The sequence below is a fragment of the Macaca mulatta genome, chromosome 13, assembly GCF_049350105.2.
Source record: "Macaca mulatta isolate MMU2019108-1 chromosome 13, T2T-MMU8v2.0, whole genome shotgun sequence".
Taxonomy (NCBI): domain Eukaryota; kingdom Metazoa; phylum Chordata; class Mammalia; order Primates; family Cercopithecidae; genus Macaca; species Macaca mulatta.
The window spans coordinates 54,815,660-54,842,593 of record NC_133418.1 but is presented as its reverse complement, the minus strand read 5'-3'; the positions used below and the strand labels follow the sequence as shown (position 1 = coordinate 54,842,593).

Sequence of the window (26,934 nt, the reverse complement as noted above, 5' to 3'; positions counted from 1 at the left end):
ATTAGTATTTTCCTAAAGAATCAGTTTTTAGATCCAGTTAACCACTGAAACCAGAATATGCCTATATGTCAGGCATGATTTACTACATGTTTATTCTATTTATTGAGTTGATTTAATTTTAGTGGGTTTGTGGACCATTAAAAAATACATGTTTAACATTTCCTACCATAATTACATTTACACCTTTGTCTTTTTCTTCAGTACTTGAGTTGTCAGTGTTTTGTGACTCAGTCTGGAAATCTGTTTAAACCACCTTGTCTTTATACAACTACCAACAGGAGGATTGGTAATTTGGGCTCTGGGTGAGATAGACCTAGATTCAGTTTCCATGTCTGCAGCTGAATGCATGACAAGGAAAATCATTTAGCCTCCCTGGGCCTCAGTTTCTTCACTTGCAAAATGTAATTAACACAACCTACCTCATGGAGCTATGTTGAAGATTAGAGATAATGTAGGTATGATGCCTACACATAGTAAGCTATTATATATTGGCAACAATAATAAACTTAAAAAAAAAAAGAAATATGTTCATGCTTTACTCATTTGTATTTTGGGGACTCAACCTACCAAGAACTTCATTTCTACTTTTAAAATTGGAGCTGTCTGTCAGGACATTGGCAGTGTAGCTTGGTTTGCCATATAGCTTTCATCTCAAAAATTTTGATAGGTTTAGGGAACAATCTTTAAACTTTTTAGTTTTCTATACATAACATTCTATTAAGCATTTATATTGGTACCACCCCATGCGGAAACACACCATTTGCAGACATCTTAAAGAGTATTCTTGGCCAGGCGCGGTGGCTCAGGCCTGAAATGCCAGCACTTTGGGAGGCCGAGGCTGGTGGATCACCTGAGGTCAGAGTTCGAGACCAGCCTGGGCAACATAGTGAAATCTCGTCTCTACTAAAAATACAAAAATAAGCTGGGCGTGGTGGTGGGCACCAGTAATCCCAGCTACTCAGGAGATTGAGGCAGGAGAATCGCTTGAACCGGGCGGGAGAAGGAGGTTGCCGTGAGCCGAGATTGCGCCATTGCACTCCAGCCTGGCCGACAAGAGCAAAACTCCCTTTCAAAACAAAAAAAACAAAAAACCCCCAATAATCTTGTGAGTGCCTTCATCTAGAATTAAAAGGGAGGGGAAAACCCTAAAAGAGATTTAAGTCAAAGAATCTTAGAGTTTAATGCCATTCTGTAGGTTCACAAAGTCTCAGCTTTAAAAACCCACTCGCGTGAAAGGAATTAATTATTCCATCATTTCCCGGGGATGGAGGGGGTGCGGAAAAGGCGCATGAGCTCAATGCTGTATATTGGAGCCCGATTCCAGCTCTTTCTTGAGGGCAGAAAAAACGCCAGGCGGCAAGCATTTAACAACCGCCAGGCTTTTCTTCTCAAGCCCCGCAGCAGCCACGTGGCGCCTGCCCGAGCTCCCGGCTCACCGGCCACTATCCTACACCGCTCTCCGGGATGATTCGCGGCTGGGCCCTCGCCAGCCGGAGTTCCGCGAAGCCCAGAACCTCCAGGGCCGCGGCCACCAGACCCAGGGCTCCGGCCCCGAACCCAAGCGGCGCAGAGCGCCCAGGCGACGCGAGGTGCCAGCCTTCCATTCGAGGGACGCCTGGCAGGTCCCCGGAAGTTTTCCCCGGGGACAGGTCTTGGCAACAGGTCCGAGGCGAGACCGGGTGGAGCCGAGCTCCGCGGCTGCCGGTGAATCAGCGCCGCCCAGCGCCGGACCGGCCCTCCCAGCCAATGCCACACCTGGTGAGGAGCAGGCAGGCCGCTGACCATCAGCCACTTAGGGCTCGCCTGAACTGGAGAAAGGTGACATCATCGTAGCTGGGAGGTTTCCGAAGGCTTCACCAATGGGAGACCGGCGAGGTGCTTGCCTGCTACAGCTCTTGGCCAATACTAACAAAGCAAAAGGGGGCCCGGGTTGTTGGTATAGAACCAATGGGAAACAAGGAAGGAGCACGAGGCGGAGTTGCGAATCCTGTCACCAATTGGAAAGAGGGGGTGGAGCCCGGGCCTTGTCAAGCGTGACCAACCAGCGAGAGGAGCGGACTTTGGGGGGTGGAGCCGTGAAGCCCTCTCCCAATCGCACAAGTTTGGGGGCGGGGCATTCTTTGGGGGGCCCAATGAGGAACGCGGCCGAAGCTGGCCTGTCAAGAGAAGGGGCTGGGGGCGGGGAGATGGTGAGTCGGGGATAAACACTCCGCGGCGGTGGCGGCTGCTGCTCTGCTCCGGGTTCTGTCACGGTGTCGGCGGTGCCCAGCTCACTGGCCCCCCTCCCTCTCTTGTCGAGCGTGGTTGCCAGAGAGGCTCCCTCAGCCCTGCTCCGCGGTGTCCACAGCGGGCTCCATAGCGGTCCGGCGGCGGCAGCGAGCCCGTGGGCAGTGGGGGTTGGTCCCGTGGCTCCGGCCCCCGGTGCAGAATGGCGGCGGCGGTTCGGATGAACATCCAGATGCTGCTGGAGGCGGCCGACTATCTGGAGCGGCGAGAGAGAGGTGCACGGGGACGGGAAGGGGTCCACTCGAACCGAGGCCGGGGGTCCTGTAGGGCCGGCCTCAGGTCCGGGCGCCCAGCCGCTCCGGGGGTGGTTGGAGGCGGGGAGACCGCGAGCGCTCCCAACCCCTCCGGCTCTCCCCACGCGCGGTCCGAAGGGAGGCCGCCGCTGCCCTAGAGCAATGAATCAGGTGGAGAAGGGGCTTTCGCCCGCCGGGGTCCCGAACGCCGCCCCTTCCGCAGTCCCTCCCGAATGGGTGGCCGGGGCCGCCTCCGATAGCCTCCCTGGTTTACCTCACCCGGGCTGGTCCCGGCCGGCCCCCAGGTGGGTCCAGCGCCCCAGTCTCCTGGGCAGAGGAGCAGCGCCTCACGGTGCTTGCCCCGCACCTTCGCCTGAGGCTGGTTCCACTTAACCCGCACCAACCTGCTGGACGTTGCCAGTGGGAAACCCAGGCTGCGTGAGCTTAGCCACTACTGTGTCTTTCTCAACAATGAGCAGCTGGAATCCTCTTTACACCTGCTCCGAACTGAGGGTATTCACACAATGTTGTTGTTTTTTTTTTTTTTTTAATCATTGTTCTCAGAATTCCACCTTACTCCATTTAATTATTTCCACAATATTCTTTTAAAGATAAATAAAGGAAAAAGGAAATACTGTAGAGAGGAGAGAGTATTAAATATTCTGGGCCCATTCATTAACTGGATCCTCCTGTTTTCTAGAAGCTGAACATGGTTATGCCTCCATGTTACCATACAATAACAAGGACAGAGATGCCTTAAAACGGAGGAACAAATCCAAAAAGAATAACAGCAGTAGCAGGTAATTTGGTAAATACTTCTTTCTGTCTTTTAGATTATATTGTAGGTGACACAAACTGCTGAATGTAAGTTGCCTGTTGTGATTATAACCCTATAAAATTACATTGTGGCCGTCATGATTCAGTAATGTACACATGGACTTAAGACCTTGTAGGAAGCTGTTTCTGTTTGGGTTGAGGGAACTGAAAAGAAAAATAGAAATGTTTTACATTTTTTATGAACTTTATTCAAAATTTAATTTCGCTTTTCTTCCCTTTTGGAACAAAAAAATCTGTGAAAGCTTCAAGTGAGATTAGCAATGGTGACAATATTTTCCCTTCAGAAGTTGCAGATCAGGGCAAGTTTTCTATAAGTCAAAATGCTGGACATTATCCATTTCTTTTACTTTTCGTTGTAATGATTTTATAAACACATTAAAGTACCTGATTTGGCATAAGTGGTAGGATCTCATACTTGACATGTAAATTAAATACAGTGGTTTGTTTGATACTCTAATTTGTCACCTCTATTTGTAGTGGCAAAGAGGAATGATTGAGGTTAAAACCTACCTCTTTAGTGATAGAGGAATATATAATACCGAAATATTAATATGCTACAACCTTTCCATGTTAGTCTTATAGATTGTCTTATACCATAGTTCTTAAAAGCTGTGAATCTCACTGGAGATTTGGTTAATGGTCAGTTAAATCACATATTAAAGTCCTGTGCATAGTTTCTGGTACATGTAAATAGTCCATCAATGTTACTGCCCTTTTTCTCCCTTCTTTGCCCTTAAAATGTAGTTGGCTAGGAAATTCGTTTTATTAGATCCCTTCAACTATACCTTTCCTGCCAGTAAATTAAAAGCATTGATTTTTTCGTCACTGGTTTAGAATCCTCATCCCTCCCTCACCCTCATGAATAACTCCTTGCAAGTATCTATTTGATATTCTCTGTGGCTTAATACAGACCAGGAATTTCCCACTTAAACCTAAAAATCACTTGTTCTTGCTGCGTCTTCTGTACTTGGTTCACCTCATTAGTATCGTTGGTGGAACCACAGGATGTGAGCAGCATTACTTGTGCCATGCCCTTGAATAAAAATGGCACATGAAGAATCAACCTGGTAATTACTTGGTGGGTTTTGCTTGTCCTCTAATCTTAGCATTACCTGAAGGTGGTAGCCTGTAGTTTTGTGCATGGATATGAAGGCACTTTAAGAAGGTTGTTAATACTGACTTGTAATATGCAATGGTATAAAAACAATTCAGCTGTGTTGCATTTTAATACAGTATTTTTTTTAATTTGTTTAAAAGAATTTTGAGGCCTTTCAGTTAATTTTTCTGGAAAAACATAGTCCATTTTGGCTTTTATTATTGTCCACTAATGATTTGAGAGGAATTGTCCATGTTACTTATTTAGGCTTAATACCTTAACACCTTATTTTTTTCCTTAGTTTCACAGGAAGGTTGTAGGGGATGTTCACTAGTGGGGATAAAAAAATGAGATGTTGAAGTGGTTTGGTCCCAAAAGGTGATTAGGAAAGAAAAATAATAGTAGTTAAGAATCTTAAGCCAAGAAATGGATTCTTTCTAGTAGAAAGAATCAGTACTATGCCAAAAAAAAAAAAAAAAAAAAAAAAAAGGGCTACAAATTCTTCTGTTAATGGGTTGGTTTGCTTTCCATGGTTAGAGACAGGGGATTATCACAGTTGTCCATATACTTGACTGTTAGTGAGTTAGTGTAATATATTCAGTAGTGTAAGGATTTCTGAGAGACCATGATTAAACCTAGAGGTAGCACCAGGCACACGTGTGAGGCAGGAGCAGGTAGTTTTCTTTCAGTGTGATCATTTCCTTCATGACCCATTTGGAATAGCTCCTTTTTTGAGGAACAAGCAATCATAACGGAGAAAGCAGCTTGACCCCATGGTTTGAATCAGCTTTATATCCTCAGCCATGTATGGTCAGAATTTTGAACTGAGGTAAAGGATAGGGAGAGATTACTGCTGGTTTACATAACCCTTGGATAACAGTTTACTCTTGTTCATACAGGTTGAAAATGCTGTGCTTTTTGCTTGTAGAGTCTGGGGAGGTACTTTTCCTTAGACAATAAAGATAAGATTTAGCCACATAGGAAACTTCTTGGGAACTGAAAATGCAGATCTTATTCACGTTTCTCTAGTTGCTTATTAAAACAAAAACGAAAATGAAATTGTGAATATCAGTTGTTTTTGAAATTATCCGTAGGAAGATGGAAGTTTCTTTCCTACTGATTTTTGAAGTCAATTACTAATTATTTAGAATTGAAATCTAGAACTTTTTAAAAGTGTGTTTTGTTCAATGAGTAAAGCAAGCTTTGGCACTCATATGAAAGAGGAAGTTCAGGACTTGCCACCCAGTTGTTTTATAAGACAGTGGCTAGAGTGGCCTGACATGAGGAGTCTTTTTGAACCCAAGGATCTTTCCTGGTTATCTCAGATACGCCATAATTTGGCTTAGTTATTTTTTTATTAGAGTGTATTTTTAAATGGTGAAATTTGACCTTTATCAGTGATTCCAGAGTTATCCATTGTTTTCCATAATCACATGGAAAATAGTTTTGACACAAGGTATCAATGTGTTCTTATAATGCTTTAATTAAAAATGTAAATGTTTACCCATCAATGGAGGTGGCTGGCATCTCGGAACTCATCATTTTTTAAAGGGCTGCTTTTTATTAATAACTCAGTTTCAGTAAACTGGATACCCTTCAGTAATGCTCTAGCCATTCGCTATAAGTCCCCCTTGAAAAAGCACCATGTGTTTAACACTCTCAAGTAATCAAAGAAAATCTGTAGTTTTAAAAATTTTGTTCAAATTTTGGAAGAAGTTGTGCTTCCTATGGAGTTTGTTTAAAAGTTTATTTTGGGGATTCAAAATTTTACATGAGTATATAACTCTATTAGTTTATCTATATATTTTCAAAGAATCCAGAAATATTTTGGTAAGAATTTCCTGTGTACTGTTATTTTCTACTGTCTTCTCAACCTGTTCACTTTCCTCTCCTCCACCTACAAAGGATGGTCCTTGTCTACAGTGAAAGAGGGTAATCTGAACCAACTGTTGGCATATACTTTCATCCATTTTATTTTATTTATTTATTTATTTATTTTAGACAGAGTCTTGCTCTGTTGCCTAGGCTAGAATGCAGTGGCACCATCTCAGCTTACTACAGCTTCTACCTCCCGGGTTTAAGTGATTCTCCTGTCTCAGCCTCCTGAGTAGCTGGGATTACAGGCATATGTGACCATGCCTGGCTAATTTTTGTATTTTTAGTAAGGAAGGGGTTTCGCCATGTTGGCCAGGCTGGTCTCGAACTCCTGACCTAAGTTGTCCACCTACCTCAGCCTCCCACAGTGCTGGGATTATAGGCGTGAGCCACCGTGCCCATCTACTTTCATCTTTTAAAAAAAATCTGTCAGACTTTGAATTTACTAGTCCTGGTTAAAGTTAAAATGCCACGTGCTTTAGAGCCAAAGGTTTGCCGTATATGCCAGATACTTGTTAACTATAGTATCCTGTTGGCCACTGAAGGCAATAAACCTTCAGAACAATGTGACTGGAGAATGCTGAGGGATAACCAAGTGAATCAATGTAAAGCTTTTATTTCTTTTTAATTGAGATGGGCTCTTGCTGTGTTGCCCACACTGGTCTCCAACTCCTGAGCTCAAGCAGTTCTCCTGCCTCAGCCTCCCAAAGTGCTGAGATTACAGGTCTGAGCCACCATGTCTGACAATTTTAAAGTTTTGTTTTGTGTTGTTTTTGAGACGGAGTCTCCCTCTGTCGCTAGGCTGGATTGCAGTGGCACGATCTCAGCTCACTGCAACCTCCGACTCCCTCGTTCAAGCGAGTAGCTGGGATTACAGGCGCCCACCACCACGCCCAGCTAATTTTTATATTTTTAGTAGAGATAGGGTTTCACCAGTTGGCCAGAATGGTCTCAATTTCCTGACCTTGTGATCCGCCCGCCTCGGCCTCCCAAAGTGTTGGGATTACAGGCATGAGTTACCACGCCCAGCCTAAAACTTTTAAGTTAACCAATTTTGGATTGGTTTGAATACATGAGGTCCATGTGTTGTTTACCTAGAAAACAAATATTCTAAACTTAAAATACTGTCATTTTCTCATTTATTTTTTCTTTGTGAATAAAAATTGATTCCCAAGGTCCTTGTGGAAGAGAAGTTTAATGCTAGGTTGGAAATTTCTCATTTCAAGACAACCTCCTCATTTCCTCCACTATCCCCCCACATTTGCTGTCCTTACCCCCATTCTCTGACGAGTGAACTTGGTGGTGGTGCCCCTGATGTAAATAAGTGGCTGAGCACTCTTGAGGTGGTATTCCTCCATGATAGCTGTGAGAATATATCTCCTAAGCCCAGTAAGGTGCTGATTATTGATGGCCCAACAGAATTCATGAGCTGAACCAGGGAGTAAACTCCTGAGCTGGTTAAACTCCAGAGAATTTTCATAAGAAAGGTCAAGATTCAGCTCCTTTATAATGCTGGTAGCTTCTTCCAGATTTATAACTGGTTAGGAAGGAGTTGTGTGAGGAGGACACTAAAAGGGCCACATTGACTTGTTATAACTTTGTGGTAACTTGTCCATAAAGTCTTAGGCCAGACCTTGTCTTTAAGGTCAGCCATAAATACACTAATCATATGGTTTCATATCTATCACACCTTTCATCCGAGGCTCTCTAATCAGTTTTACAGTTGCTACCTCATTGGCCTATACTTGTTCAGTAAATAATTGATAATTATTTTTATTCTCATCTTATAGACAGGTTAACCAGTGACAGGATGGTAAAGAATTTTATTTATTCCACAGCATATCAGTGGCAAAGCTGGACTTCACATTTCACTAACTTCTGCTTTAACCAACCTGTCATCTTTATGTTGAGCTGAGCTTTGGAAACCCCTTCCTAAAATCATTTGGTTGCTATTTAACAGTAGCATCTTGTACATGATAGTTACTTCAGGGAGTCAGAAGATTGGGGAAGAGGGTTATTTTACTATTTAAAACAGCATAGTCAAGCAACTTTACACAAAGTTTTGGTGTATGCTACCCCTAGGGAAAACTGCAGGGGTGGGGTAGGGATGCTACCTCCATTGTTCTACCCTTAGCCTAAAGAAGGCTTTGTCATATTATGTAATGCAAATTCCCATTGCTTTGTGCAGCTGTTTTTGCATAAATAGACCCCTTTTCTTCCTTGTCTTAAAAGGGATTATTTTTCCACTAGAGAAGGCATGCTTCTTGGTTTGTCTCTTTACCTTGAACTCTATTTTAGGTATTTACATTTATCTAACTCTTCAAATGGACTAATTTTTTTAGTAGAGCCCAGTGAATTTTTCTCCCTTTCTACATCTCTCCTATCAACTTCGGAGAGAAGGAAGTTAAAAGAATTGTGTTGGTGTTGAAGTAGTTCTTTAAGACAAAAATATCTTATTCTTCTTTTATTGTTCCCTCTTTCAGATCAACTCACAATGAAATGGAGAAGAATAGGTGAGTTGGGGATTTGGGAGGTGGAATGCGGGGAGCTTTGTTGCATTCTCTGTTCATTAAGTTCAAACTTGGTTGCTCTTTTTGACTCTTCCCACTAGTAACACCTGATTTCAGAATTCACCCAGGGCCCTCTAAGCAGCATTGCTCATAAATTACTTAGGTAGATATAGAGCTTGCCAGTTAAAAGACTACACCCCTAACCCTCACCCCCACCAGCCCACTCCTGAAGAAAGCCTTTGGATGACTATTCCACAGACCAAAGCATTTTAGTAAGAGGCAATATTTCCACAAATAGTGTTTTTTAAAAATTACATGCTACTGAATATAATTGGCAATGTTATCTAAAATATGTATACATAGATATATATACACAAACATAATATATGTGTGTAATATTAACACATGTGTATTAACATGTGTATGTATGAGTATTTGCAGTTTACTTGTGAATGAAGAGTCTCAAAATTCAGGCAAATGTATGCATAGCAAAAATTGGAGATGGTGCCTAACTAGAGGAGGCCTACCACCCTCACTGGGCTCCATCTTGCCACAGCCTGAGTGGAATCTCTCTCACCTGGATTGCTTCTTGCTGCTTACTTAAATCTTTATTTTCCAAATCCAGTTGCCCCTCCTTCATTGAGGCCGCTGAGTGGTTCTCAACTCTGGTTGCACATTAGAATCACTTGCAATGCTTTCTGTGTATTTTTAAACATATTTTTATATTAAACACATTATACACATAGACTTGTAGATTTTTCTGGTGAGAGTAGAGAACAAAGTTTTATTTCTGCTGATTCTATAAAATAACTTTTTATTATAGAAAATTTCAAATCTGGCCAGGTACAGTGGTTCACACCTGTTATCCCAGCACTTTGGGAGGCCAAAGTGGCTGGATCACCTGAGGTCAGGAGTTTGAGACTAGCCTGCCCAACATGGCAAAACCCTGTGTCAACTGATAATACAAAAATTAGCCAGGTGTGGTGGCACGTGCCTGTAATCCCAGCTACTAGGGAGGCTGAGACAGGAGAATCACTTGAACCCTAGAGGCGGAGGTTGCAGTGAGCTAAGATCCCACCACTGCACTCCAGCCTGGGCAACAGAGTGAGACTCTGTCTTAAAAAAAAAAAGAAAAAGAAAAAGAAAAAAAAAATTTCAAATCTACAAAAGTAGAGTGACTAATCAACTCCTATGTATCCATTACCCAGCTTCAGTAATTATCAGCATTTTGCCAGTCTTCTATAAGCAAAACCACCTCTCCCCATGGAGTATTTTAAAGCAAATTTTCTTGTATATCTCTAGTAAACACCAAAAAAAAGCCACAAAATACCCAAAACAACAACAACAAAGAAAAAACACTTGGTTTTACCATACTGAAAAAAAATTAATGATAACTTTCTGTGGAGCTTTTAAAAGCCAACAAACAGACAAACAAAATAATGCCCAGACCTTACCTTTAGCAATTCTGATTTAACTGGTTTGGGTTGAGGCTCTGCACTCATATGTTTCAAAAGCTCCTCAGGTGATTCTCATGTGCAGCCATGGCGGAGAACCATTGAACTAGCCTCATTCTGGTCTCTGGGCTCCCATCAATTTGAAATGCGGGCTACCCATCCAAATTGAGTGCTTTCTCAGTGCCCTGCATGAACAAGAAAAGGATGTGTAATGATGGCTCTGTAAAGACGTGGTTATTTCCTGCCAACCCTCTTTGAAAAAGGAGCCTGACTCTGAAAGTCAGGATCTGAATTATATTTATGTTTCATCAGTGAAAGGGCAGACCAAACCCTTCCCAGGCAGGTAGAATTCTAGAAGAGGGCGGTTAGCTTTACTCCACTATGGAATTTCGTGTGTGTGTGTGTGTGTGTGTGTGTGTGTGTGTGTGAGATGGTGAGTGTGCCTCACTGCACATATGCTTCTGCTCATCCCTTCGTCTTCCCTTTTAATTGTTCTATGATCGTGACTGACCATGTTTTAAGTTGAAGCTTCCTTTATGCTTTAGCTATTTACATATCATGAACTAGAAACACAAAAGTATCTCTTAAAGTGGAAAGGTAGTCAGTGTGGCTTCTCTTTCTCATCTTTAGATTTTCTCTTCAGATTCTCTCCCTTCTTCCTGCCTTTGCAGTGATGTGGGTAAACCGGGACTGTTTCTACTAAAAAGTCTTCTAGTTCTTCACCCCTCTAATACTTTACTTTGGTATTTATTATTATTATTATTAAAATTTGATCCCTTCACATAAAGACTTACTAAAACTTTGTGACTTTTGCCTCTGCAGGAATGCCACAGAATGTCAATTGTATTATTTATTTTAGCACCTCAGGGATGTTTATTTTTTGTCTATGGTGGCCCCAGAACTTGTGCGTGTTACTGGGTATTAAATGCGTTCCTAGTAGGGTATTAAATCAGCAAGGTCCTCATCCAAGATAAATGTGCAGTTTGTCCAATGGTAAAGATGCAGAGACAGTTTCAGTTAATATACTAAGTGCTAAGATTGAGGTGTGCACAAGAAGCTGGAGGTAAAAAGTCTAGAAGAGTGGACGTGAAGTCACCACTAGGCAAGCTGCCTATAATTGAGCTTGCTTCCATATGACCAGTCAATTTTGCTTGTTGAAGGGTTAGTTATCTAGTTTCCTTCTTTTCTTTTTTGGAATTTGGTCTTTTAAGGTCTTGATAGTCTTTCTAGTCTAGAGCATGTGAACAGAAGAGAAGGAAAATCAGGACTCAGTTTACTTAATTTAAGCAAGCATTGGTTGCTGCAGTTCAGGGGAGGTTAAAGCTGCTGGGCTCCCCTCTCTTATTAGTGTGGATGTTTACGAACTTCAGGGTTTGGAGGTCAGTTGAACAGCTGTTTTTGTACTCTTCCTGGTTTTAGTAGCTGAGTTCTATAAAAGAATACCACTCTGGTAAATGCTAATACACTTTAGCCATTTTTTACCTGATAACATTGCATAAAAAGATTATCATGGCTTTCATTGCTTCTCGGCCTTTTGGCTATAATCAAGTGTAAAAAGATTGCCATGGGTCTCAAAAAAAAAAAAAAAAAAAAAGGAAGAAGAAAAGGCAACTTAGGAAAAGAACTTCTAACAATGGGATTTTCCCTTTTGATATTGCAGAGCTGATTATACTTGGGTTAGTTTTCTTGAATGGAAACCTTTTCTGTAGCACTTTAGAGATCCTAAATAATTAGTGTTACTCTATGTTATCAGGACTCAACTGTAAGGATATTATACCCAACACCAACACTTTGAAGTATCTTCGCATTGGTGGGACAATAAATGAAAAGACTTCTAGAATGGTGGTGGTAGTATTCTCTACTCAACAGAATAGGTGTTGAGCACCTAAGATGCCATGTAGTAGGTGCTGGGACTACAGAGTCCAGTAAAGGCTACGCACTGCTGTGGAGGAGCTCAGATTAATATCACTCTACAGGGGGTTTGTCAGTCAGCACATGGCCTGTGTTTCTCTGCATTTTAACTAATTTTCTGGGTCTGAGCTCCTAAGAAAACACCCTCAGGGGTGTGGGGGTGGCGGGCGGTGTGTGTGTGGTTTTTCTTTTTTTAAACTAATCTTGCAGAAAATTTTGAGAAATATAGAAAACAATACTAAAAATTTAAATCATCCATGGTTCTGGCACTCAGAGAAAACCAATGGAACTTGGAAGTATATCTTTCCAATTGTTTTGGAAAAGAACTGAAAATATAGTTTTGTGTGGAAAGTTAGAAAATTCAGAAAAGCACAAAGAATGTAAAATCACCTGTAATAGGCCTCTCAGAGGTAACACCTGCTAACATTTGTTCTATATCCATCTAGACTTTTGTGTACAGTTTTTTTTAACCAACATGGGATCATATAGTAATAATTTGTAGCATCTTTTCCAGTTATAAACATTTACCAGTGTCATTAAATGTCCTTTTCCAACATTACTTAATGCCCAGTATTATATTATATGAATACGTTAAACCTCGTGTAATCAGTCCCCTAGTTTGGATTCTTCCCAGAACCTAAACAATGCTTTCTTAAACCACCTGTAGAAAAATCTCTGTCCAACGTCATAATTATTTCCTTTGGATAAATTTATAGCTGTGGAATTGGTGGTGAGCACGTTTTTAGGATTGCTGGATTGTCCACCAGGCAGGTTATAGGCAGTATTTTCCCTACACTTCACAAGTTGATGTTATAACTTAAAACCTTTATGAGTTTGATAAGTAAAAAATAAAAAACACCCACACAGGCAACTTGTTTTAATTTGCATTTCTTGTACTACTAGCATAGTTGAGCAGTGTTGATGTTTTTGACTCTGTGCGTCTCTTTGTGCAAATTGTCTATTCAATAGCATTTGCCCAATTTTCTACTGAAGAATTTATCTTTATTTTGAAAAGTTTCAGTAATTTAAAGGACATATATGAAAGATATTGACACTTTTTCTATCACATAACTGTCCAGTTTGTCATTTAGCTTTACAGAATCAGTCTTCCCTCACTGATTCAAGTTGCTGCCTTTGGTGTATACTTAATTTTTGTTTATGGCTAGGTCTCCTTCTAGACTTATTCTTCCAGTCCATTGATCCATCTCTTCTTTCTATGCCAATACATACCCTTGCATTCTCCTTTTTTTATTTTTCCATGCTCTTATCTATTTTCACCAGTTTATTTTTCCTGAAAAAACTTTATGAATTCCCCAACCCCTAAATTCTTTTGGGAGTTTAAAAATTAACATTGCATAATTCCAATATAAGTTAACCTTGAAAAGTTCATGCTTATATATTAGATCTTTTCATCCAGGATTTGGTGTGTGTCTTTATTGAGATCTCTCTTTATTCAGACCTGTCTCTAAGCAAAGTTTTGTAGCAAAGTTTTCCACACAGGTCTTATACATGTCCTGTAAAAGGTATTCCTGGATTTGTATATTTTTAGATTGCTATTGGTTTCCCATTTTAGTTAACTAATTGATTATTGTTGGAATATAAAAATATTTGAATATTTTGTTGTTATATACCCTTTATTGATGATAATTCTGCTATATCTTTCTCTTAACTGAGAATTCCTCCACTTTAAAATAAAGCCTTTCAATGAGCCCCTCAGCAAATGGAGACTGAGCGAACACATGTAAGCTACAGCCAATAGGTCAGGAGCCAGGTGGTAGAATAGACTCTTTTTTCAAAAGATGGCTCTGGCATTTCCTTTAATAGTAGACATCTATTTTTCTGGAATGGTGCATATGCAGCTCTTGCTGGAATTAGGTGCCTGGTCTGGAGCTACTACCTCTGCCAGAGTCTTCTGATCCTGTGACAGAAGATTTCTGTGTGGCTCCATGGGGAAGACTCCGCAGCCCAGTCTAAGCTGTTATTTCCATTTGATCAAACAGTATTTCAGTGGCATCTGGTCTGGCATGAGAAACTAATTCAGTCAGGTCTCTTCTGGAAGAATATTCTAATTGATTACAGGTCCCTGTAATTGTTCCTTTTGGATTTTGATTTTTCGAATGACCAAGTCCCTTATATCAGAAGGGCTGGGGCCTGACTTTTGCACTGGGCCTGAGTTGTGGTATGTGTTGCATCACTCTTATTGTTTCTGAACTTTCTTGACCACATTCAGATTTCACTCTGGGATGTTGTAACAAGTCCATGTTTGTTGCAACATGGGGTAAGGTTATTACGAAGGAGAGACACAGGGATCAGTGTATAAATCCAGTCTATATTGATGGTCTGGAGAAGAACTCACATTTGTACCACAAGAATCATCTTTCTTATACTATAACCCTTGAGTAGATGACACCTGCCTTTGGCAAGACTTAGAGGAGAGACACACGCTGGTCATTTGACCAATTTCTAGTCTCCTACCTGGAACTCTGGGGCTACTCCCTGACTTTTTGTCATAGGCATTAATAGTCAAACAGTGGGATAGAGCCAACAAGTATGATTATAATATATATGTTGCATTTGAAAATTAGGCTCTAAAAAGGAAGTATTAATGAGGTGTACTTATGTATTTTATACTTTAATAAAGAAGTGATCTTATCTCTCCAAAATGTAGCCACTGTGAACTGCTATTTATGTATTATTCACTGAATATATTAATATCTTTGTATTTTCTACAAAGATTTATCAGCACAACTGTGAGAAATCTTCAAAACCTTTTAGGGTTCCAATTAAGTTGGTAATAATGATGCACTTGGCAATTGTTTATAAAGGGATCATTTTAGAGAAAGAAGGAAAGTATTTTTTCCCTTTTCAAAGCATGACTTGTCATCTTCACCTAGTAGAGCTTTGTTCTCAATGCAGAATCTCTTGTGACCCTTGACACTTTAAGGGATTAATTTTACGAGTCCCATTAATAAGACTTGCTCCTTCTTACTTTATACTAAATACCTTCTTTTCCTTATTATACAGCTCATACATACCCATATCTAAAATTATTTTTGTTCAACCTCCAATTATCTTATAGGATTTAAGATGCTATTTAATTGGGTAAGTCTGTGCACCCACTGAGATAGGTGATAAAATGGTGAAACCTCAAAATAGGCTACCCTGTTTAGGGTGATCTATTTGGAAAGGAAAAGAAAGTTATGATAGGCTATGAAAACTTGGAAATAAGTTAAGTCAGATGGGATGTTTGAGGGTGAGGAAAAAGAAAGAACGTGTTTGGTAAGAACAAAGGGGAGCCCATTCTATAACTTTAGGTGGGAGCTGATATCTGTCAGGGTTTGAATGTAGCTCCTACAAATCATTCTGCAATAATTCATCTACATGTTTGAGCACTCCAACTAAATTTTAATTACCTCAAAGGTAGGGACTTGATCTTACTCAATATTGTATCCCAAGACTAGCTGGGGGCACTGGCTCACACCTGTAATCCCAGCACTTTAGGAGGCCAAGGTGGGAGGATCAGTTGAGCCCAGGAATTCAGGACCAGCCTGGGCGACATAGTGAGACCCATCTGTACCAAAATAAATAAATTAATTAATTAGCTGGGTGTGGTGGCGTGCACCTGTAGTCCCAGCTACTCAGGAGGCTGAGATGGGAGGATTGCTTGAGTCTATGAAGTTGAGGCTACAGTGAACTGTGATGGCACCAGTACACTCCAGCCTGGTTGACAATGCAGAAAAAAAAAAAGAAAATATAGCCTGTGACCTAAGAAAGCAGCAGAACATAACATAATAGTTTTTTTTTTTCTTTTTTTGAGACAGAGTCTTGCTCTGTCGCCAGGCTGGAGTGCAGTAGCACAATCTCAGCTCACTGCAACCTCTGCCTCCCAGGTTCAAACGATTCTTGTACCTCAACGTCCTAAGTAGCTGGGATTACAGATGTGCACCACCACACCTGGCTAATTTTTGTATTGTTAGTAGAAATGGGGTTTTGCCATGTTACCCAGGCTGGTCTCGAACCCCTGGCCTCAAGTGATCCACCCACCTCGGCCTCCCAAAGTGATGGGATTACAGGCATGAGCCACTGCGCCCGGCCCAGCCTGTTACACTTTCAATGAAGAGAAGTAATCACAGATAACAGTGCTTCCCTCAAACACACACACACATACCCACATACCCCTCATTTGGTAACTTCTGGTCTTGATTACATCCAAGTCAGAAAGAACTTTAAGGATAGTATATTAAGTGCAGGAGACACTATCTACAGATAGCACCATCTGCCTAATAATCCTACTCTGTTAAATCTATTCCCCAATTTGCAGATCTACTAGCCTGAGAGAGATTCATAGATAGAATCAAGGAAGCATGGTCTGTGAAGAGCTACCGTCAGAATTGTCTGAGACACGCAGGTTAGCCCAGGTGCCTTCTATCAGTGCCAAAGCTCTGGTAGGAGCTGGTGCCTCAAACAGCTCGGCACTTTCTTCATTAATAACTTCCTTCACTTGGATGTTTACTTTCCGTAATTCATGGCTGGCAAGAGTTAAGGAAGACTAACAACAGAAATATGTGGTATCTGAATATATTTTATATTTAAATCTTTAATCTGTTTGGAATTTATTTTGATGTTAACCTCCTCACTCTCTTGCCATTTTCTGAGTAATCCATTCTTTCCCCAAGGATTTGTGGCATTATCTCCTTTATGTGCTAAATTCCTATCTATTCTTAGGTCTGTTTCTGGGGATTTCTATCCTGTTCACTTGATTTGTCTGCCTATTCCTGTATTAGTACTACACTGTTTTTAATTATTGAAGCTTTATAATACAATTTAATATCTGGTACAGCACATTCCTCCTCATTATTCTTCTTTTTCAAAAATTTTGGCAGTGTCTCACACATCTATTCTTCTAGATGAAGTGTAGTCCCAGCATTAAAAAGAACACTGTTGGGAGTTTTTTTCTTGGAATTGTGTTAAATTTGTAAACAAACTTGAGGAACATTGACATTTTTTGTTTGGAGGGTTCATATCCAGGAATCTGCTATTTTTTTCATTTACTCAAATATTCTTTGTCTTTCGACAGAAAGTTTTACAGTTTTCTTCCCATAGATCCTTCCCAATCTGTTTTAAATTTGCTCCCCAGTATGTTATACTTTCTTCTTGCTATTGCACGTGAGATATTTTAAGATCTGTGTGCTTGGGCTTCGCAAGTCAATAAGTATTTGCCTCTATTTTTATTTTCCTTTGGCCCTTGCAGTAGAGGTCAAGGAGGCAGGCCCAGGCTCTTCAGAATGCTTGCTCCTGCAGCAAGCAGAAGTGAGGCAGCTGCCTCTCTCCCAACCGTGGAATCCTTTCTACCCCTGCCTCTCCATGATGTGAATAGGAAATAAAGGAATCTTTTATTTTGCATTCATTGGCTTTATAAAACCCTTGCTAATTTTGTAAATGTAAAGAAATAGTACCTTTAGCATAAGCATTTTCTGTGTTTCCACAGAAAATGGATTAGATTTTCCATTAATTATTTTAATGACAAAAGATGTCCATTTTCTTTAAGGAAGCATTCAGAAAAATGGATTTTGCCAGTTAGCCTCTGTCTGCCTAGTGAGACATTTTTTAGTTCCTATTGATTGTAAAAGGAATATTATAGGGCCATTATTATCTGTGTTTGCTCACAGTAAATCTCCTTCTACAGAGGAAGCTAGGATTGAAAGGATAACTGCTACCACATACAGAGTACTCCCTGTCAGACCCTGACCCAGGGGCTTCCATACCTTGTCTCAGTCAGTACCCATGGCAGCCCTCCCAGGGAGGCACTTGTCACCCTCTTTCTACTAATAAGGAAACTGAGGCTACACAGAGTTAAGTAATTTGCTCAAGGTCACACAGGGAGTAAGTGGCAGAGCCAGGATCTCAAACATTTACTGTTTTTTTAATACTAATTTTTAATTTTTGTGGCCATGTGGTAGGTGTGTATATTTATGGGGTGCATGAGGTGTTTGATACAGGCATGCAATGCATAATAACCACATCACGTAAAATGTGGTGTTCATCCCCTCAAGCATTTATCCTTTGTGTTACAAACCATCCAGTTCTACTCTTCCAGTTATTTAAAAATATACAATTAAATTATTTTGACTATAGTTACCCTGTTGTGCTATCAAATACTAGGTGTTATTCATTCTTTCAAGCTATTTTTTTTTAAACCCATTAACCATCCCCATCTCCTCCCCACCCCCACCACCTTTCCCAGCCTCTGGTAACCCTCCTACTCTCTATGTCTGTGAGTTCAATTGCTTTGATTTTTACATCCAACAAATAAGTGAGAATAAGCAATGTTTGTCTTTCTGTGCCTGGCTTATTTCACTTAACCTAATGATCTCCAATTCCAGCCATGTTGTTGCAAATGACAGGATCCCATTCTTTTTATGGCTGAATATTGCTCCATTATGTATATGTACCACATTTCTCCAGGCATTTACTCTTAATCACTACATTAATGTTTGGTTGCATAGTGACTGAAAGAGTCAGAATATTTTCTAAAAATTTAAAATAAAAATCAATAAAATTTGGGATACTTAAAACTTACTGAAGAGAATCTATAGTTGTACCTAAATTCGTTATTACTAGTTATAGGCCATACTTGCTTGGGAGCATGACTTATTATAGTTCAAAGATTGGTTTCTTTATGCCGCTGTAGACCAAAGGTATATCAGCCTATTCAGAATAATTAAAGTTATATTTCTGAAGAGTCAGAAGGTGAAGTTTGTTAAAGTTCATGACCTAAGTACAAAGCAGTGTGGATCAGTGCTAAAGGAAGAGGCAGCCAGGAAGCTGGGAGGTAGCTCTTGGCAACAGAGCGAAGACTGTCTGAAGAAGATGTGATGGGAAGAGAGCCAACTGCAGGGGTCAGATTGAGGTGTCAGGTGGCTTCCTGTTGAGGATATATGGCAAAACCCCTGCTAGTTCCCCAAACGGGAGTTTGACCTGGTTTAAAATGGGACAGCAGGGCAGGGAAGTAGTCAGAACTGAGAAGACAATGCTGAGATGGGTGGTGGTTCTGCTTGTTTTGGATCTGGGAGCTCCGTGGGTACTCAGGGCTGGCAGAGGGATTCTAGATCCCAGGAGTTTGTGTGTGTGTATGTGTGTCTGTTTATGTGTCTGTGTGTGTGTCAGGGTTGGAGAGCCTTGGTGTAGGAGCTGTACATAACAGAGGGGTCTGTTTGCTTTTTTTGGTTGAGAGATTGGATTTCACTACTATATGATGGAACTGAGTCTACTTAATATATTTCATTGCTCTCCTGTGGTTGGCCCGGGCACCAGTGTGGGGATGGCTGCAGGCAGTGGCATGTGGGCAGGGGGCAGCCATCAGGCTGCAGCTGTGAGGTGCCAGAGAAGGCCAAGGCAGACCCTGCCAAAGACAGAGTTGGCTTTGGGTCTCTGCAAAAATCCAGAAAGAATTCTGGTCCTATTTTTGTAGAACTAGGCCAGAAAACACTGAATGAACAAGTATGAGCCTCAGCTGGAATTAGTCAAATGGCTTATTTCTAGTTTCACAACTAGGAGTGTTCTTTGGAAACCCACATTTAGGTAGTGAAAATTGCACTTTCTGGGCAAGACTCCTATAAGGCTAGAAATGACAATGCTTCAAAAGATGACTTTATTATATTTTTATCAGTGGACAAACTTCCTAAAAAAATTCACACACTCATATCTGCATATAAACCAACATCATAAAAGTACTAATATGACAATCATGCAGACTGAATCATGCAGTCTTTGCAAATAACAAGCTGACTGAAAAATATCCAAATATAATTTTAATTTTTGAACTTTTTCTTCTAATTCGAAAATTAGCTCACACCTGTAATCCCAGCACTTTGGGAGGCTGAGGCAGGTGGATCGCTTGAGGCCAGGAGTTCAACACCAGCCTGGCCAACATGGTGAAACCCCATCTCTACTAAAAATACAAAAATTAGCCGGACGTGGTGGCCGGCACCTGTAATCCCAGCTACTCAGGAGGCTGAGGCAGGAGAATCTGTTGAGCCTGGGAGGCAGAGGTTGCCGTGAGCTGAGATCACGCCACTGTACTCCAGCCTGGGCAACAATAGCGAGAACTCCGTCTCAAAAATAGAAAAAGAAAAAGAAAATTAGTCTATAAGTTTTATGACAAGAAATAAGACAAATTTATAAATGTATAAATTATACTTTCTCATAGTGTTTCTAATAACATCTATTTTCATGGCTCTTGTTGAAGAATATTATCCAAGATTAACAAGTATGTTTTACATACAAGTTTTCTTCCCTTCCCCTCCCCGTCCCCACTCGTTGCAGTAGTGGGAGGAGCAAACCTGTAAGGTGAGTCTTTGCTATGACTCTGCCACATGGACAGGTTTTCAGAACAAGTGAAAGACTTACAAAATAGTAAAACCCGTGTCCCATTACCTCTTCCTAGCTCAGAAAGGAATGCTGTACTCCCCAAGCTTGCCAAACCTTAGAGTGCCCTTGGAGAGTTCAGGCTACTTCCTCATGACCTAGAGGAGGCAGGAGGCTCAGAAGGAAGGAAGTCTGATGCCTCGCTTACTAGACCTGCCTTGGGGGAACATCCTGAAGTCTCCCTAGAGAGTGTGAATTGACTTCTTACATTAATATCATGCATATTCACCTGTCCTATAGCTTTCTGAAGCCATTTCCTTTTTTTGGTCTACATTTCAACTTTTGCTATACCAGTACAATTCTTAAGAGGAAAAACGGCAAACCTATAAGGCATTGCATTGTTTCCCAATTCAGCTGGAGGGCAGCCTCCTAGACTCCAGGAAGCTCTGCTCCAAGTAGGTTGTGTGTGGGCAATGAATGTTATCTAAAACCTGAAGACTCTGAGCACTGCTGAAGGTGCAAAGATGCAGTAGAGATGGACTCTGTCCTCTAGAAGCTTAAAGTCTGGTTGAATAGATGACATAATCCATTCAGCAAACACTTATTAAGCACGTATGTGTTTGAGGCACTGTGGCAGCACAGCAATGATTAAGCTGCAGTCCTGACTTTCTAAGGAGACTGCAGTGAATCGTTAAGTAACAATTACAAAACAATTCAGGCAGTACAGTGAACTTCCCAGTGAATAGTATAAACAAGTGGTGCTGAGAAAATAGAGGAATCACTGTGAGCTAGGATGGCTTGGGAAGGCTTTAAGGAGGTGGTAAGCTTAAGCAAAAACCCCAAATCTCAGCTGTTTCTTACATTCACAGAATCTTCCAGGTTCTAGAATAAAGCACAAACTATTTCAAGGAAATGTAAATTTCTAAATTGGAGCAACTCTTGTGCTCTCTCTTCAGTCAGTTGCCATGTCTGCTTCTTCATCTAGCTCTTTTCCCTCTCCCACTCCGTGCCGTTGCATCGGTCTGACATACTCCAAGAACAAAAAGTATAAAAAATGACTCAGTAAAAACCCCCCTCGCTTCCTTCCTTATCTCTGTCTGACTGTTCCTTGCCTTCTCCCTGCCTAGCCAGTTTCTTATGTGTCGTTCCAGAGTTTGTCTACATACAAGAAAACATGAATATAGATTCTTGTTTTCCTCCGCCTTTAAGACAGTATGGTATACTTACAGTTTGGAATCTTGCTTTTCTCCACTTCACAATATATCTGGAAAATCTTTCCTAATAGGACATAAAGCACATTCTCATTCTTTTTGATAGCTACATAGTACTCCATGGTGTGGATGTAGCATAATTTATTTAACAGTTCCCTCCTGGCTGGTCATTTGGGTTGTTTCAATCTTTGCTATTACAAATAAAGCTTCAACAAATAACGCCACAGATATATATGCTCCTTGACTTATGATGGGGTTATGTCTCAAAAAGCCCATCATAAATAAAAAACATCCCAAGTCTAATATGCATTTAATACTTCAATAAACTCATTATAAATTTTAAAAAATTGTAAATTGAACCATCGTGAATCAGGGATCATTGCTGTATATAGTATTTACATATGTGAATGACCATATAATAGCAGATATTATTCCCTACCCCAACGCTTGTATTATCAACAGACTTAGCTTTGAAAACCTTGGATTTTGCTTCTCATTGGTTTTCACCAGAATTGTCTGGTTCAAAATATGTTTATTCAGCAAGAGGTCATTGGTAGCATTTGCCATAGCAAGGGCTGGGCAACTTCACACTCTTTTAGAACTCATTCTGCCTGGGGTGCTTCTGGCCCACTGTGAAATCTCAAATGCTGCCATGGTCTTGTTTTCATAGACGGGCTCATCTTCGCTTGTGCCTGGAGAAGCTGAAGGGGCTGGTGCCACTTGGACCCGAATCAAGTCGACACACTACGTTGAGTTTATTAACAAAAGCCAAATTGCACATAAAGGTAAGTGTATTGTTGGGATGCTGCTTTATCCTTACCTGTTCAGTGAGGGTTTGTCTGTTGTTATATCTCCAGGACAGTCCTCTCCCCAGAACTCCTCCAGTCTGGCTATTGGATGAATCACAGGTACCTCAAATGCAACCTATTAAAAACCTAGCTGAGTGTTTCTCACTCCCATGCACCAGAGGTTAAATGGTCCATCCAACTCTCCATCCAGTTGTACAAGCCCGAAACTCAGGAGTCCTTGATAGCTCCTGCTCCTTAACCGTATATATCTAGGCCATCTCCAAGGCCTAAATATTTTACAACCTGGTCTACTTCCATCTTCATCCCCACTGTCTACTGCAATAAAATCCTCAGAGGTCTCCTTGTATCCCTCTGGGTCCCTCCCGTCTGCTTTCCATACTTCCTGAGAACAGTCCTTTCAAGGTGCAAATCAACATGCGACCTTGTTTAAAATTCTTCTGTGGCTCAGGACAAGCTCTATCACCTGGCCTGCCCCAGGCTCTGCCTTGCCTGGTCCTCACCTGCCTCTGCAGCACCATCTTGTTCCCCAAGTCCCCTTTCTCCAGCTCTTCTTCCAGTCCCTGGCACTGTCATATTGTCTTACTTTAGGGCCTTTGTCCATGCTGTTCCCTTCTACTTATTCTTCAGATCACAGTGCAAGTCTCTCTAGCTCAGAGAATCCTTCGCTGACTTTCCCGACTCAGTGACCTCCTTCCTGTGACAGGTGGTCCAGGCACTGGGTATCTCTTAGCCCTGTCATAACTGACATTTGACAGTGGTTTGTGTGACCACTGGGTTGTCTCAGTCCTTAGACTATATGCTCCACGAGGCAGGGGACTGGGTCTTTGTGTTCACCTCGCAGCCCCAGCACCTCCCAGGGTGTTGGGCACAGAGTTGACACTCTCTATGCTGCCTGAATAGCAAAGGGTAAGGGGAGTTGGATTCAAAGTCTGCAGAGCCAAAATCCCTGTTTAGCATGTTCGTATAATCATATTATAGTTGGACAAATGTTACTTTAATTATGGTTAGTAGCCTACATTCATGACAATTCTGGGAGAAAACCTCTATTTAAAGCAAAACAGCTACAATTAAACAATCTTCTTAATTATCTGAAGAATATGAGAAGCTAGGGGGCAGATTTGTAAAAATGAGTATTATATGGAAATGTGTTTTCTAAACTCTTCTGTTGGACAAATTAGAATCAGGACATCAAAAGGGACTATTATTTCCTGCTAACAAACAGAAGTTAATTGAGATTTGGCATGACACAAAAAAGTGCTTATGTAATTGGGACATGTACTTGAATAAACATAGTTTTAAATGGAAGCATGTTTCTTAAGCTCCCGTCACGTGCAGTTTTCTAGTTCAGAGATCAGGTGTTCAGGGGATCGCTGCAAACAAGGGAGATCAGGTTGGGGGCTGCTGCCTGCAGTCTTTTTGATACTAAAACTGAGGGCTACCAGGCTGCCACCATGTGAGAGCTCTCCCCTGAATCCCTGTGACAGGACAAGTACCCCCAGCACTGGCGATGCTGAAGAGTCAGACGAAGCCAGGAGTCACTGGCCAGTCGACTTCTGTCTCAGGGAGAAGCTTGACGAGTGGCACCAGAAGGCGTCTGAGGAAGTTTGGCGCATTCTACTGCTAGAAAGGAAGACGCGGGGGGCATTGACCATTTAGAAATCTCCCTGTGGGGCCCAACAACTACCCCTTTGACTTGCAGAAACTTGAAGATTGTGACAGAAAAGCCGTTCACCAAATAGACCAGCTTCAGCGAGAGCAGCGACACCTGAAGAGGCAGCTGGAGAAACTGGGCATTGAGAGGATCCGGATGGACAGCATTGGCTCCACCGTCTCCTCGGAGCGCTCCGACTCCGACAGGGGTGAGCCCCTCTCACTCTCCTCCTGTCTCCCTTGTCCTCTCCCACTTCCAGAGCAGGGGTTCAGTGCTGCAGACAGGAGGCAGAGTGTAGGAAGAACTAAGACATTGGGTATGATGTAGAGAAGTCGAATAGTGTGACCTGCAGTGACAGGTTCCTCCTCCCTGCTAACAGTTAGGTGACAACCCACAGAAGGGTTTGATTGGGGTTGGTTTTCAGCCTGAGTTTGTTTTGTTTTGTTTTGAGGCAGAATCTTGCTCTGTCACCCAGGCTGGAATGCAGTGGTGTGATCTTGGCTCACTGCAACCTCTGCCTCCCGGGTTCAAGTGATTCCACTGCCTCAGCCTCCCAAGCAGCTGGGATTACAGGCACACACCACAATGCCTGGCTAATTTTTGTATTTTTGTAGAGATGAGGTTTCACCATGTTGGCCAGGCTGGTCTCAAACTCATGACCTCAAGTAATCCACCCACCTTGGCCTCCCAAAGTGCTGGGATTACAGGCGTGAGCCATCACGCCCGGCCAAATTTTTGTATTAGTAGAAACGGGGTTTCACTGTGTTGGCCCAGCTGGTCTCAAACTCCTAACCTCAAGTGATCCACCCGCCTCAACCTCCCAAAGTGCTGGGATTACAGGCATGAGCCACTGCACCTGAGTTTTCTGCAGAGCGCTTCCATCAGTGTTCTTCTCTCTTGTCCTCCCTGCAGAAGAAATCGACGTTGACGTGGAGAGCACGGACTATCTCACGGGTGATCTGGACTGGAGCAGCAGCAGCGTGAGCGACTCTGACGAGCGGGGCAGCATGCAGAGCCTCGGCAGTGACGAGGGCTATTCCAGCGCCAGCATCAAGAGAATAAAGCTGCAGGACAGTCACAAGGCATGTCTTGGTCTCTAAGAGAATGGGCACTGCGGCTGCCTCCTTGAAGGTTCTCCCTGTTGGTTCTGATTAGGTAACGTATTGGACCTGCCCACAACTCCCTTGCACGTAAACTTCAGTGTCCCACCTTGACCAAAATCAGCTTTGTAACTGTTTTCAAGGAAGTGCTTAGGATTGTGGGTTTCTGATTGCATCCACTAGCTTCTCTTTTACTCGCCATAAAAATTTGTCTCTGAGAGACTATACATTCCAATCAATTTGAAGCATCCAAGAATTCTTAGACCGAGTAAGCAATGTCCACATCTCAGCAGTCCCCCTCTTTGCTCTCCTCGTGTCCTCTCCCAGACCTTTCTTCCAGTTTTCTGGCTTACTATGTTACTTGCCTAGGAGGAACGTCCAAGTGTGTCTTGTACTTAGGAAACTGAAGGAAACAAACTTTTGAAATTGAGATCCTGATCTCAGAACTCCAAAGTAAGCTTTGAAAGCGGCATTTAAGAGCACTTAACCATGGACCTCACCACCAGTGAGGAAGTCAGGAATACCTCTAGAAAACACGCCCTTCACACTGCGCATGCTCATTCCCCCGACGCACCGCGTGTGGATGGGAGCAGTATTTCTCACTTTAAAATGGACACCTTGATAGTGTGTCTTTGGGGTTGCACAGCTCATCAAAGTTCCAAATTGTTTGTTCTCACAAACAAAACGGTACAATCTATTTTTGTGCGATGTTCTTGGGACCTCGTTGTGTTCTGCTATCTCGAGGCACATTCTCCCCTCCAACTTTGTTAATGCTACTTGTCTCTGGAACATTTTTTTTTCCTACCTCAGAGATAAATGAGATCTCCATTTCCCACTTAACACAAAGTGATTATCCTTTTTTTCCCCCCAAATAAGTGACATTTGGTCCAATTATAATCTATTTTCCTATTGAACTTTCAGCAATAACTGAGCTGTGGCACTAGCAGCGCTAGTAGCCATTATCAGTGAAAGAAAAAGTCCACGTTTCTACTCTGTTGCAGGTGAACAGGAGAGGATGGTACACCGTTACTAGAACTCCTCTCCTTATTGATTATTTTTGGACACACCCAGAAACTTCTTTATGGAGGCTTTTGGGTTGATAGTTTAAAAGGCCGATTTTTCTTTTTGGTTATGATTTCTCCCTTAAGTGGTCTCCAACTTTGTAGCATTTTTATTTAAGCTAAAACAGAGCACATGTATATGTACATAAGACACATTAAATCTATAAATACTATTTATTCATTTTATATAAACTAATGTAATGGAAAAAAATTCTTATGACTTTGTGCTTTTATAGATGTTCTAGAAACTTTGTATGTAGGTATCTACAAAATTAGTTCATTCCCCTGAATATTTTTGCATTCATATTTTTGAGGTCTTGATGTTTTCAGCCTCTGGCGAATCTTTTTCATTGAATTTGAACCATTTGTAAAATCTGTGATGCTGAAGCAGAGTGTGTCACGAAGTGATGAGAACATTCCTAAAATCCATGGACGCACTGCGACCTAAGGGCTCAATGGCTGACTCGGCAGCGGGCAGCCACCCCCCCCCCGCGCGCCTGCTGGCCTGTGGTCACTCGCACACCACAGCCTGA

At 41.8% G+C, this 26,934-nt stretch overlaps 1 protein-coding gene across 1 annotated transcript; it reads left to right on the top strand.

Moving 5' to 3' along the window:
• The first annotated feature begins 2,390 nt into the window (after window positions 1-2,390).
• Window positions 2,391-25,875, top strand: MXD1 (MAX dimerization protein 1). Its single transcript, NM_001260858.2, is given in 6 exon segments — window positions 2,391-2,501; window positions 3,220-3,319; window positions 8,811-8,840; window positions 22,451-22,565; window positions 24,289-24,448; window positions 25,153-25,875. Coding segments are annotated over 6 exon segments (666 nt in total). The 5' UTR covers window positions 2,391-2,428; the 3' UTR covers window positions 25,341-25,875.
• The last annotated feature ends 1,059 nt before the right edge of the window (window positions 25,876-26,934 follow it).